This window comes from Charadrius vociferus, unplaced genomic scaffold (assembly GCF_000708025.1).
Source record: "Charadrius vociferus isolate BGI_N301 unplaced genomic scaffold, ASM70802v2 scaffold253, whole genome shotgun sequence".
NCBI classification, from domain to species: domain Eukaryota; kingdom Metazoa; phylum Chordata; class Aves; order Charadriiformes; family Charadriidae; genus Charadrius; species Charadrius vociferus.
Genome location: NW_009647826.1, coordinates 99,730 through 112,204, shown reverse-complemented (window position 1 = coordinate 112,204; position 12,475 = coordinate 99,730). Strand labels below are relative to the sequence as shown.

Here is a 12,475-nt window from a genome sequence, read left to right as displayed (position 1 = left end):
TGTGCCTTGGTTTGGCTGCCCATTGCGACCTCTTTTAAGTCTTTAATTAGAAAGTTTGCCTTAATGCCTGACCACGTTTTGGAGGGCGGGGTTAAAAATCCAAGCTTTGGTCTTTATTAAGTGAGAATGTCATATGAATGACATTTGCTTATTTCTGTTACTTTTCAAGATATCCTGCCCTGCTGAAAAAACGGGGGAAGCCGCTGTGCCTTGGTTTGGCTGCCCATTGCGACCTCTTTTAAGTCTTTAATTAGAAAGTTTGCCTTAATGCCTGACCACGTTTTGGAGGGCGGGGTTAAAAATCCAAGCTTTGGTCTTTATTAAGTGAGAATGTCATATGAATGACATTTGCTTATTTCTGTTACTTTTCAAGATATCCTGCCCTGCTGAAAAAACAAATGAATTTTGAACTTGACCAAAAATATCTTTTGGGGGAAGTGTTTGATGGTTAGGTTGTGTCAGCCTGTCTTGCAAGCTGGTACTACATACAGCAGTGTTCTTAATTTTAGTTGCTGCTAAAATTATACCTGAACAGTTTCTTGACCCAATTTATGTTGCTGTTTTTTTCCTCTCTCTTCTAATTCTTATCATAGTCTTCCTGACATAGCCCATATCCTTCTCCTGCATCTACAGCAGCAGACCTCTGCTCACAGTAGATATCCCCAACTTCAGATACTTAACTTTTGAAGGCTGACTCAGGCAATTTGCTTTAGGTTCTCTGTATAGGAAATAAATATGCACCTATGGAGTTCAATTTGCTTCTCAGATGCCTATTTAGGATGGAAGGAGTGGCGTTCAGGAGATAACAGTCTCCATCTATTGATGTGGAGAACTTGAACAACTTGATATCTCACTTTTCAGACAACTGAAGTTGGGGGAGATGAGCTCTGTTGGAGCTCCATACATGCAAAAGGCTGTCTGCCCTGATATTCTTGTGCATTCTTGTATATTATAAAAATATTTGTAGCGTTACATTTGTAGCGTTACATCTTGCAAAGCAAATCCATGCCAAATGATCTTCAGCACCAAGACAGGTCAGACAGAGCAGCTTCTGCAGACTCTGCTCTCCACTCAGGTTGTCTCGCAAAGTATTATGATTTGTTTGTTGTTCAGAGGGGGCTAATATAGTAATAAAAAGAAGCAGCCACTCAGATTGTATATTAGAATTTACAGAAGGATTGCAAAAAAATATAATTCACTTGAAGGTCAAAAGAACTAAACCCCCCAGAGAACTGCGCTGTTTCATGTAGATGAAGCTCCCATCCAGTACTACTCTGTAGGAGCCCACATATAGATGTATATTCTGTGATATATTGGGAGGCCAACAAGCTAAGGTTAGGTAGAAGGACAGCCCCATGTACTCAGTGTGTCAGGGGTGCTGTTTTCTTGAGTCCTTATTTTTAAATACCATTTTTTAAAAATAAAAATTAAGGGTATGTGTCTAAGAAGAGGTTTTTAGAGTAGGATTAGTGCACTATGAATGAATAGGGTTGCTGTGAATTATTTGGGAGCGTGGGTTGTTAGGACTGTGACATCAGGACCTGCTTCATGGTACAAGAAAACCTTTTCCTTTTTGGCCTTCTTCCCTGTCAACTTTAGCATTGCATTCTTAGGTCTTACCAGTACTGGGATATTTGAATTAGAATTAGCTGGTCTGGAATGGCTTCCCACATGGAGGAGGATCTGTTGTGTAATATATGTGATTTTTTTCTTTTGTTCTTTCTACTTCTTTCCATTACAGAACTATTATTTTTTTTTAGAAGTATACAGTATTCCCAAATAGAATTTATTAGTATTTCTGAATACTGTCCTGTTGAGTGGTTTTTAAAAACCAGCCATAATAGCTAATCTGAGTTCATTTCCTTCTGTAGTCAGGAACTTGAATATGTGTATTAATTCACACACCTGTATTCAAGATGTTGCAGGCCGTTCACTGCAGAAAGCTGGAAGATAATAACTTTGTGTAAAGTCTTATAATTTGGACAGATATATCCCTGATACAAACTCCCCTGCATCCCTGCCAAATTTCAAGTCTGATGTTTTAGAATAGAGCTGTTCAAAGCAAATGCTTCCAGATTTTGTTTACATGGCCAGATTATTTTCTTTCCTTGCGTTCAGAACCACCTGAAGCAGTTGCTTGGGGTTTTTTTTTCCACTTTTTTTTCTCCCCCTTTTGATTTCAGCCAGTATGTGGTAGGAACAAAAACCTCCAGCCCAGTCTCAAAGTAAAGTTTGGCAAAGCTGTCTGAGCTGAAGATAGCTTTTTTATGAGGGTTTCTTAAGCTTCCCTATATAAGGAAGCCTGACTGCACCACCTGTTAAAACATTAATAATGCTGTAAGTTGTGAGGAGAAGCAGCTCGCAGGTTGACGATTTGGGTCCTGGACCTCAGTACTGCTGGAGTTACCCTTCAGGGTTACTTTTTGAATGTTGTCAACAGAACCTGTCCCTTTTGTGTACTCCCAAATGTGTGGCTCACATGCATTAGGAGTGCGTAACCCGGTCATTGCAGCCTCGGCTGTGTGATTCTCATGGATCAAGAAATAAATTATGCAAAGGAAAAATACCTGAAATGAGGAGTTTTCTCTGAGTTTAGACATTTTTCTATCTTTTGAGATGACAAATATGGCAGGTGCTGTTAATGCAGAGTTGCTATTTGTTCTTCCCCATCTTCTCACTCCCTCTGAAGTTTTGAGTGAATTTCGGAAATCTGAAAATGGTTTTAAGACTTGCACTTTACAGCTGTTTGCAGCAAAAAGTTTGTCATTTCATTAAAGTTTCAAGAAAAGTTTAATGTTCACTCCCTCTTTTCCCCTCCTTTAGTCCTCTGGACTGTTGCACATTCTGCCCCTTTGACCAGTTTGACCAGTAGAAGTTGAAGGAAAATCACTTTTCTTTAGCAGACACGCATTTCTTGCAAGTTAGTACAGGATTTCCCAGTCTGGCTGAAAGTTTACAGCAGTGTGTCCAGAAGTTGCCCACTACCCATCTGTGCCGGTGCTGCTTTGTTCGGTCTGTGCCAAGTAGCAGGGCACCAGGCTGACTTGCTCTGCCAGCTCTGGAAAATCGGGCTCCGAGCGGGCTTTGCCGGAACCCTGCCTGGGAGGTAGAGCTTCGCAGTAAAATTTGCACACCTCTTGGGGTCAGTGCCACCAACCCCCCGTTTGGATATCCACCCCTGGGTAAATGTGTAGAGAGCTGAAGTCTCGAGCCTGCAAACCTGGACAAGGCAGACTTCATGCACGCTGGGCTGTCTCTTCGGTTTAGTGAAAGGAAGACAGATTGTTGCAGTGGTTACAGCTAGCTGGTTGGCTTTCTGGCCCTTAGCAGATTGACCCAGCTGTAAAGCTGAAAACAAGAATCAACCTTAACTTTACTGATATAAGTGCAGGCAGAAGATAAGGACTCTTAAAAGCCGTACCGTTTTGACTGCAATTACTTTTCAAAATAACTACGTTTCTCCTGATTTGTACACAATTATTCAAGTATAAAAGACTTCTGTACCACTTTAACAGCATCTCCTCTCAAGCCTGTATTTGGCAGATTAATAAAATAGGCACATACTGAAACATTGTCATCGATCTGGGTTAACTTTCAGGCTTGTGACCAGAGCCTGTGAAGCACTTGTAGCATCTCACTGAAGTTGGGTCTCGCTCTAGTTGCCGCTCCTTTCCAAACTCTCCTCTTTGCTTCTCATTGCAGCACTGTTTGTGCTTTGCAGGCTCCATCGATGTTCAATGGCAAATGTTATTCAGTGGATATTTCAGCTGAGCTTGCTCTTTTATTGAGTGTTATGAACTCAAGTCGAAAATCTTTAAGAGAATTACTCAGCATATAACACTCCTCATGCTCATAAGTCGCAGAATTGTGACCATAATTTACACAATTAAATTCATTAATCATGAAATGCAGGATTTAAGGTTCCCAGGATATCAGGTCTTCTGCACAGAGTATCATTTACACTTATTTTATATGTAACAGCAGAGAGCCAGCTCTAATCTTTATCAAAACCAATAAGAGGTGGAGACAAAAGGCTTCTGTCGTCAAGACCTGGATTTGTATTTAAGCCCCAGGTGTGCCCCCAGGTTCTCCAGCACGATTACTCTCTGTGTAGCTAAAGAGGTTTGCGACAGATGTGATGTTCAGTAGTGTTTAGGCAAGAAAGCGGTGGAAAATATAGCAGTGAAAATACAGCTTGTCACACTCTCAGGTCTTGACTTTTGGTGGGTGCAGCTGTGCAGTCTTAATTTTAGCACTTGCACTCGATTCTGTTGAAGAGAAAGAGCCAGTCCCATTAGGTTAACCTTGGAAATACACAGATGTTCTTGCACCTCCGAAACGCGTAGTGAGGCTTTTTCACAATTTAGGTTTTCTGTCAGAATTGGTCCATTGCCTTAGGAAGGTTAACGCAGCTTTTAGCTGGAAATTTATCTTAGATGATGTCGAAGGATTTAGAGACAATTTAGGAGCTATAGCTCAAATAGGAAAGAGGGCCTCAAGGTATTTCCGAGCTCTGAATTTCTCCCTCCCACTCAGCTGGTTTTCCAGCCAGAGTGTTCGATTTCCCAGGCTTTGGCTCTAGGACGTTTTGATATATAAATCTCAAAAGCCTTTTAATTAAATGTGTGACTAAGTAATCACCCAGTTTTAAAGTACACCATTTAGGGATGAGCGGATTTCTGTTTAAATCGGGGGAAGCCCAGCTGCTTCCTTTTAGCTTTCCAGAAAATTGCTTGAAAAGCTGTGCGTTGCTAACACAGTATTGGTTACAGGTTGATATATTTTTGCAGAGGGTATCCTTCGTACCTGCACTTTCAAATGATCATAGCCTCCTAGAAATTGTATTTTTACATTAAGCACTGGTAAGAGAATGTATTTTGATATCTCCTTAAATTTTGAAGAGTTAGGTTCATCAGCTCTGTTTCTGTTACGAAAGATCTGCTTGCAGGTATCATAACGTTTAAGGGCGCTCTCGTTATGCATGGAAGAAGTTTTGTGTTCATTGAGTAAAAATGTCAGGAAGTATTTTCCTTGAACTCTGTACATTCATCTTCAGACGGAAGGCAAAGATACATTTTTTGGACTGATCTTTTTTAATGTTCTCAGTGTAATCTTGGATTGGTTTTGGTTTTGCCTCTCCTTCTTTTTCATTTTAATTTAAAAACGTTGAAATCCGTTGCTGGAATGTGTTCTGTTGAACCCAAGTGTTGCATCTGTTGCTGCAAGCCAACAAGAAATGGAATTATTTCTGCACAAGCCTCAAGTGGCATTAGAAAGCTGGTTTTGATAAAGAAACAGCCATTGGAGGGGTTGTTTGTTTTATTGTTAAATACTTTTATGTACTAACTTTTAAGCTCTGAAGTGTTTTACCCAAGTTTCCTCACACGTATGCAACTTATCTAAATTGCATGGTTCAGAAATACTCACACTGAAACATCCAAACAATTTACTGCTGTGTCTATGACCCCACAGGTCAGAATCTGTTCTAGGATTGCCCACAGTAGCTCACGTTGTCCAGAACTGCACCTTTGCGTTGCAAAGCTCGCTGCGTACAGTATCCAAAGTAGACTTCAACAATAAGTCTCAAGTTTTACACTTAAAAACATTTATTATATGCATTTTTATGAAAAATAATGCAAGTGGCACCTTTCGGACAGTTTTGTGTTTAGAGTATCTAGAGCTGTTTGTTTATCTCTGTCTTGTATTTCTGGTTCTTACAGCATCACCTCCATTGTAAAAAATTTGCAACTTTCAAGGGTCAGATGGGCACAGTCCCAATACTGAACTGTGCTTTATGGGGGACAGTAGTCAATATAGCTACTCTTGCTTGCTCCCCATACTTTGTTTACAAAAAAAAAAAAAGAAAAACAAGAAAAACAAACTCAGCACTTTATAACCCAAAGAAGACTAAATTTAGTTTCTGAAGCTATATATATATATAAAAAAAACTGTGGCTGTGATTATTGTTTCAGATTATACATCTTTTTTTTTTTTTCTCTCCCCAGGGCCGATTACTGGAAATCTCAGCCAAAAAAATTCTGCGATTACTGCAAGTGCTGGATAGCAGACAACAGACCTGTATGATGGTCTACCGTACAATGTCGATGATTCTGATATACTAGGAATTTGAATTACAGGCTTTTAACATCATTTTTGATACTAATCTCTTGATGCATGAAATTTGTGGGTTTAAAATGCCTTTGTAATACTTGTGATATTTAAAATATATTACGTGAGAGCCAGATACTGCATACAAGATGGTGTGTGCTGTTCTACTCGGCAGTACAGATAAGAATTGAAATATCTGGCCCTGCTTTTTCTTCAGGTTCTGTAACTTAACATTTGATCTGTCTTGCAACTTTGTCCATGCCTGGTCCTAGCCATGGTATGCAAGTGGAAAGCAAAATCTGGCATATGTGCTGTTTATATCTGGTAGACCTGGTACAGCCAGCATTTAAAGCAGGTCTCTTTCATTTCACACAGCCCACATAAACGTTACTGGGTTACAGAAAGGTGTTTCTAACTTGCAGATGCCTTTTGGAGACTAATAGACCCATTGGTTTCTCACTTAGAAATAAGTTTTGCATTCCTGACTCGATGCCAGGGGTAGTCCTGGAGCTGAGCTTCATCTGGCTTATGATTAGATAGATACCTGCAGTTCCGAATGACAAGTGTGAGCTAATTGGTTTAGGTTTCTTCTTGTAGTCAATGAAGAGAAATACACATTAAAGGTGAGGGGGGAATTTAGCTAGCTTGTATCTCATTTAACTGTCTTTAAATGAGATGAATAGTCCCCCTGGATGTGCAGCCTCTGCACATTGGTTTGTGCAAAGAAATTCTAGGGTTACAATGTCAGTCTTAGGCACCTAACATTTGAACACCTAAATAAGCTCAGATATTTTTTGTGAGAACCACATGAGGACTTCTACTGTCGTACCTGTAGAGCTTCTGATTTCCTTCCAGTTCCTGCTGGCTTCAGTCTTTCTGGCAGCTTTTTGGCTTGCAGACTGTTCTGTTGTCCTCAGTTAACCAACACTCCCACCTTGCCTTTTCCTCCCTCAGATTTGTGGACCTGCAGACAAATTTAAGTTTGTGGGATATTTGTGGAGCGCAGCATAATCTAATTAAGGGCCATAGCTAATATTTGGAACTCTAAGTAAGCTATATGGTTATTAAAAGTTTGCATGAAAACGGAGAGGGTAAAAAAAAAACCAAGGGATGACATTTGGAAGGATAGCATGAAGAGGCAGCCCAGATTACCTGTTACTTGTCTCTAATCTGTGTGCTGAACAGTATTATTTGAAAAAAAAATCATCTCATAAATACAGACTATGAAATTTTATTATGCCATTTTGGAGTGTTACTGATTTTTCATAATTTCTGTGTTCAGTGTTTTTCAGTGTTCCTGAATTCCTGTAGCCATTTTCTAGCTGTAGTGTTTGCAGAACAGGTTACATTTAGCCTTGCTCGACTAAGTTTAGTCTAACTAGATTTTAACTAACTAAAACTAACTACATTGAAATTGTGTAATACATATTATTTTTCTTGGCTTTTTTCTCACTTCTAAGAGCATTGATTTTCATGAAAGAGGAAAGAATCATAAAGAAAATGTGGCAAAAAGAATTAGTGAGGTAACTCAAATATCTTATTTGCACAAATACTTATTTTTAATCTCTTTCATTATCAGACTTGTTTTATTTATTGTCTTGGGGTTTTTGTTTTGTTTTAGATTAAAAAGAAAAGCTTGGAAAAAGCAAAAGAAGAAGAGAACATGTCAAAAGAATTTGCAGCAATGGAGGAGGCTGCAATGAAAGCATATCAAGAGGACTTGAAAAGGCTTGGAATTAAGCCAGGTAGTTCATATAGCTGCCAAAGGATTAGAGACAGAATTGAAAGAATATTGAGTAGGAATGTTTTTTCTTAAATTAGGTTTTAGGAACGTGAGAGCAGGCCTCCAGGACTGTGTTTGCTCTTAAAAAAAAAACCCTAAAAAAACCCCCACAAAACAAAATACCAAAAAAACCCCCAAGGAATCTGCAAATTGCCAGTAGTAGAAGTTGCAGTACAGAATGTTTTTGGCTACAGTGTCCTGTGGTCCATGGAACAATCCGATTTGGAGTAGAAAAATAAAACAATGTGATAACAAAACATAGGTTGTAGTTGATGCTTTGAATCAGCAGTGCAGCTTCCCTTAGTTAATTTTATGTTTCACTTTTGCCAATTGGAGACAAAAGTTCTTACTGAGTAGGAGAGGTGGGGTTCCCACTGGTGTCAAACAGTGGAGACGAGAATCTCCTGTTTGAGTTGCAGTTCAGCAAGTGCCTTTGTTCCGTCCATGTGAAGACATATTATCCTTTACAAAAAAAGTTTGTTGTTTCAAGCTCCTGTAGAAGCTATCTTTTTCATAACTCTTAGTTTCTTTTTTGTTGTTGTTTAGTTGAAGCTTATTGGTCCTTATGGTTTTTCTCTTTATGTTCCTCACCCTTTGATATGTGGACTCTCTTACGACTATAGTATTGCTACAATGCAAGATTCTTTGAATATAATCTTTTAAGCTTACCTGCTATGAGTGTAATGCTAATGAATGAAAGTACTCATAAGAACACTTCCTTTTTTGCTGTTGCTAAAAAGTGACTAATATTTAAGCTCAGATTATTACTCTTTTTTTGAAAGAGTATTATTTTCATTAAGATGATGTAGGTCCCAGTTCGACACAGAGTAAACCACAGAGTAACACAGTGGAAACTAAAGGAAAGAAAGAAAAGAAGGAGAAGAAGGAAAAGAAGGAAAAGAAAGAAAAGAAAAAAAAGACACCTCAGGATACCTCAATGCCACCAAAAATTGAAACAAAGGAGTGGGTGCAAGGATTTTCTCCCGAAGGCTATACATACTACTACAACACAAGAACAGGAGGTAAAAACTAGTGAGAAGCAAATGCAGATGTTGTTATTGAATATAAATGAGAAAAGACTACATGGATTTCTTTACTCCTTTGCTCTCTCAACAGTAAGCTGATTATTAAAATGTGAACAATTAGATGGAGTTTTGATATTCAGCATTCAAGGCTTAGGCGTCCAGAACTTCAGATTGGTTTTGCTGTTTGTTAATAATGAGAGAATGCAGTAATTCCAGTTTCTGGAAAAGTTTAGCCTTTCAGTGGTTAAGTATACAAAAGATAACTGTGTTCTTCCTAAAGAAGCTTTCTAATAAGGAATGTGAAATAAATTGATTCTACCCAAGTAAATGAGAGCTGGTATTGATTGCTATCTGATTGTTTCTTTCCACATTTACAGGATTTATCTAACTGACTGACTTCTGTTGAGAAGCTATGTGTTATGATCTACTTTAGAGCATAAAAGCAACCTTCTTTTAATTAGACTTAATGAGACTATTACAAACTGTTTCTTATAAATTTAAGGATTGGCGTTAGTGTTTACCATAGTCTTTTCCTCATACGAGATAACTTCCAAAAGGTAAAAATCTTGTCTGTTTAGTTTCCTCTGGCCTATGCTACCATTTAAAAAACAAACTCCTTTTTTGTACCAAAATTCCAGTATCTGTGCATCAACCATGGTTTAATAGTCTGGAAGGTGGTTAGTCTTGGTAAAGCCAACTATAATAATTATGATACTTTGGTTTGTTGTTCATACCATGGTTTGATCAAGGATGATTTATATTCCAGTAAGTTGTATCTATATTACTTGTTTGTATGTGTGCACACGTTGGTGTCATACCCTTGAGATCTGTTTTTTCTAAATATTATTAAACATAAACAGGATTTAATGATGGCTGAAATATGTTTTTGCTTTTAAAGAATCACAGTGGGAGAAACCTAAAGGATTCCAAGGCAACTCTCAAAACTCACAAACGGTAATCAAATACTGTTATTCATAATTTTCTTTGTCCTTGTAAACACTTATCAGAAATAAGCTAAGTAATTTGCAAGTCTTCTGATTGCGAAAGATAAATTGTTTGCTCTTAGTCAACTTAGGAAAACATAACTTGACTATATGGAATGTTTTATGATATACTTGAGGAAAACTCAGATTTTGCTACACAAACCTTTTTTGGCTAATTTCTTTATCAAGGGAAGAGAAGTGATAGTAGTGGTTGTGCTTTTACAGAATATGTTTTTTTGGTGCTTCAGCCCATAAAGTTGAAAGCTTTTGGAAAATTCTGAATAAATTCTGTTTAACCTTTTGTGAATGAAATATAATTTAAAAAATTAAAACTTAACACATTTGAAGTAGTTACGACTCCTTTATCTTAGGAAACATTGTGATTGTATTGTCAGATAGTAAAAAAATAAGAGTGCCTATTTTTTGTGTTTGCTTTAGGATACAGATATGTGATAATGTGTCTTTTTGGAACCTATGTGCAAACAACCTTTTAGAATATTACTTCATTTTCATTATTTAAGGCACCAGCAAACTTGCCAAATAGTCCAAAGAGAGAAAAATTTCTTATTACTTATTAATGGGCTTTCCCCTGCTACTTAGCATTCCAGGATTTTTCTGCTTCACAATGTTAAAAATAGGATTTTTACAACACTCCCGTGAAGTGATGTTACGTTTCCCCATTTTCAAGATAGGTGTCATAGGTACAGTATGATTTAAAGTCAGTGTTGTTTGCTAATGTTGGTTTTATGTTAGAGATCAAAAAAGCCTGGCTTTTTCAGAGTGCTTGATGTTCTGTAGCTCAATATTGTTGCATCTGAGAAGGCAGCTTACACTTGGTACTGGGTCACTTACAGTCAGAGGAGAAAATGGTTATAATTGTGTATATTTTCAGGCAATTGAATCCATTCACAAAATGTACATCTGTCTGTATTCCATCTCTTGTTAAGGCAATGTTTTATCTTTAAAATGCAGGCTTTTTCCATCCAGTGTTCATTCCCAAGAGACTGCACACTTCGTGTCAGAGCTGCCCATCACATGCTACTCTGGCTTTCTGATTCCTTTATCCTGTGGTTTCGCGCAACTTGTTAACCAGCACTTCAACTTTATCTTTTCAGTCAAGGCCTAGCTTTGCAATATTTATAAGCCAGTCTTACGGTAGCCTTCCACTGAAAGAGGTGGTCCCTGTGACTAACCTTGTATGGTCCTTGGTGCATATTTGCCCTGGCAGTGACCTAGTTCAGGGAGCGGAGACATCAGAGTTTAGGTTAATGCTTTGTAGGCTTATGTCATTGCACCAGCTCTCTCAGTAATCGGAGAAATGCTGGTGCAGGGGAGCAGATGGAAGAGAGAAGGAGCTCTCTTCTTGGCAACAGTTTGAAGTTAGCTCATCTCAGCTCTATCATAAACGCACACCTTCAGCCTCAGATATCTTTCTAATGCCACATGGCTGTATTTTGCCATTCCTCCCTCACCCTGCTTGGTGACTTTGTGGTGTCTTGAGTTATTTTTGTTATTGCTAAAAACAAGCATTTGATTGCTCCCTTATTTAGTCTGAGCTAAAGATACTGGGAACATTCCAGATCTCTAACAAGGACTCACGCTGCCCAGAAATTAAACAGCATGTTTGCAATATGTAGCACAAGTGGGTTTCATAGGCCCTCCTTGTTTTTACAGCACGTTGACTTGCTGCTCAGACTTAGTAAGAGGTGGAGAGAACAGAGTAATGAAAAGGCATGTTGAAGACTACCTACAACTTCAGTTAGATTGACATCATACATGTTAGCATTTGTGTATTAGGATACTCAGTGTGCCTAATGTCAGATATCTGCCGAAAACCTCTAAGAACCAGGTCTAAAATGTTCAGGATCTAACTCTTAACAAAAAGAATAGGTTGTACTTAAGACTAGTATTTTGTCCTCTTTCTACCTACATAAAATAATTTTTCCTTTTGCTTCTTTTGTTGAAAATAGCACACTGAAACTTTTTGAGAGCAAAACCTTGAGGAAACTTGCTCACTGAAGGCTTTCTTGTTTTTTGCCTGCTCTGAACCTACTGATACATTTTTTCTGTTTCACGTACAGCTTTCTACAGGGCAGGCGTGAGAATGTTAACTCCTGATTTTGTTGTGTTTTTGAAAAAAAAAAAAAAAGACAAAGTTTTAATATAGTATTAAGCAATTGCATAGGTATGTATGTGCAGAAGCCTGTCTAGGGGTGTGTGTGTTTATGGGTACACACAGAGACATTTATTAATGCAAAAATCATGTATGGTAAAGCTGCATAAAAGTTCTGCCCAGTACAGGGGAATGGGCAGTATTAGTACTTAAGGAACAGTGAGATAGTGTATGTGTAAGCGTTGATGGAAATCAGGTTCTTAAGGAAGATGTTAAGTCACGTGTAATGACTGATTATCTAGCTGTGGCTGATTCTGCAAAACATCTTTATTTTAATTACATATCCACAAAGACATACCAGGAACTTTTGCTGCATTTTATATGTATTTACTAATTAGTATGGAAAAACAGTGCTTTGTTGAAATTGGTGTTTTGCTAAATAACTAAATTTATGGCATGCATT

The 12,475-nt window shown here is 38.1% G+C and overlaps 1 protein-coding gene across 1 annotated transcript in view; it reads left to right on the top strand.

Annotated features, from left to right (window-relative positions):
* The window catches only part of WBP4 (WW domain binding protein 4), a 26,624-nt gene that overhangs the window by 6,646 nt on the left and 7,503 nt on the right, over positions 1–12,475 (top strand). The window contains exons 2-6 of the mRNA XM_009882436.1: positions 6,006–6,078; positions 7,569–7,631; positions 7,730–7,853; positions 8,692–8,913; positions 9,815–9,870. Of these exons, the coding sequence (XP_009880738.1) occupies positions 6,006–6,078; positions 7,569–7,631; positions 7,730–7,853; positions 8,692–8,913; positions 9,815–9,870 (538 nt within the window). The remainder of the gene's footprint in view (positions 1–6,005; positions 6,079–7,568; positions 7,632–7,729; positions 7,854–8,691; positions 8,914–9,814; positions 9,871–12,475) is intronic.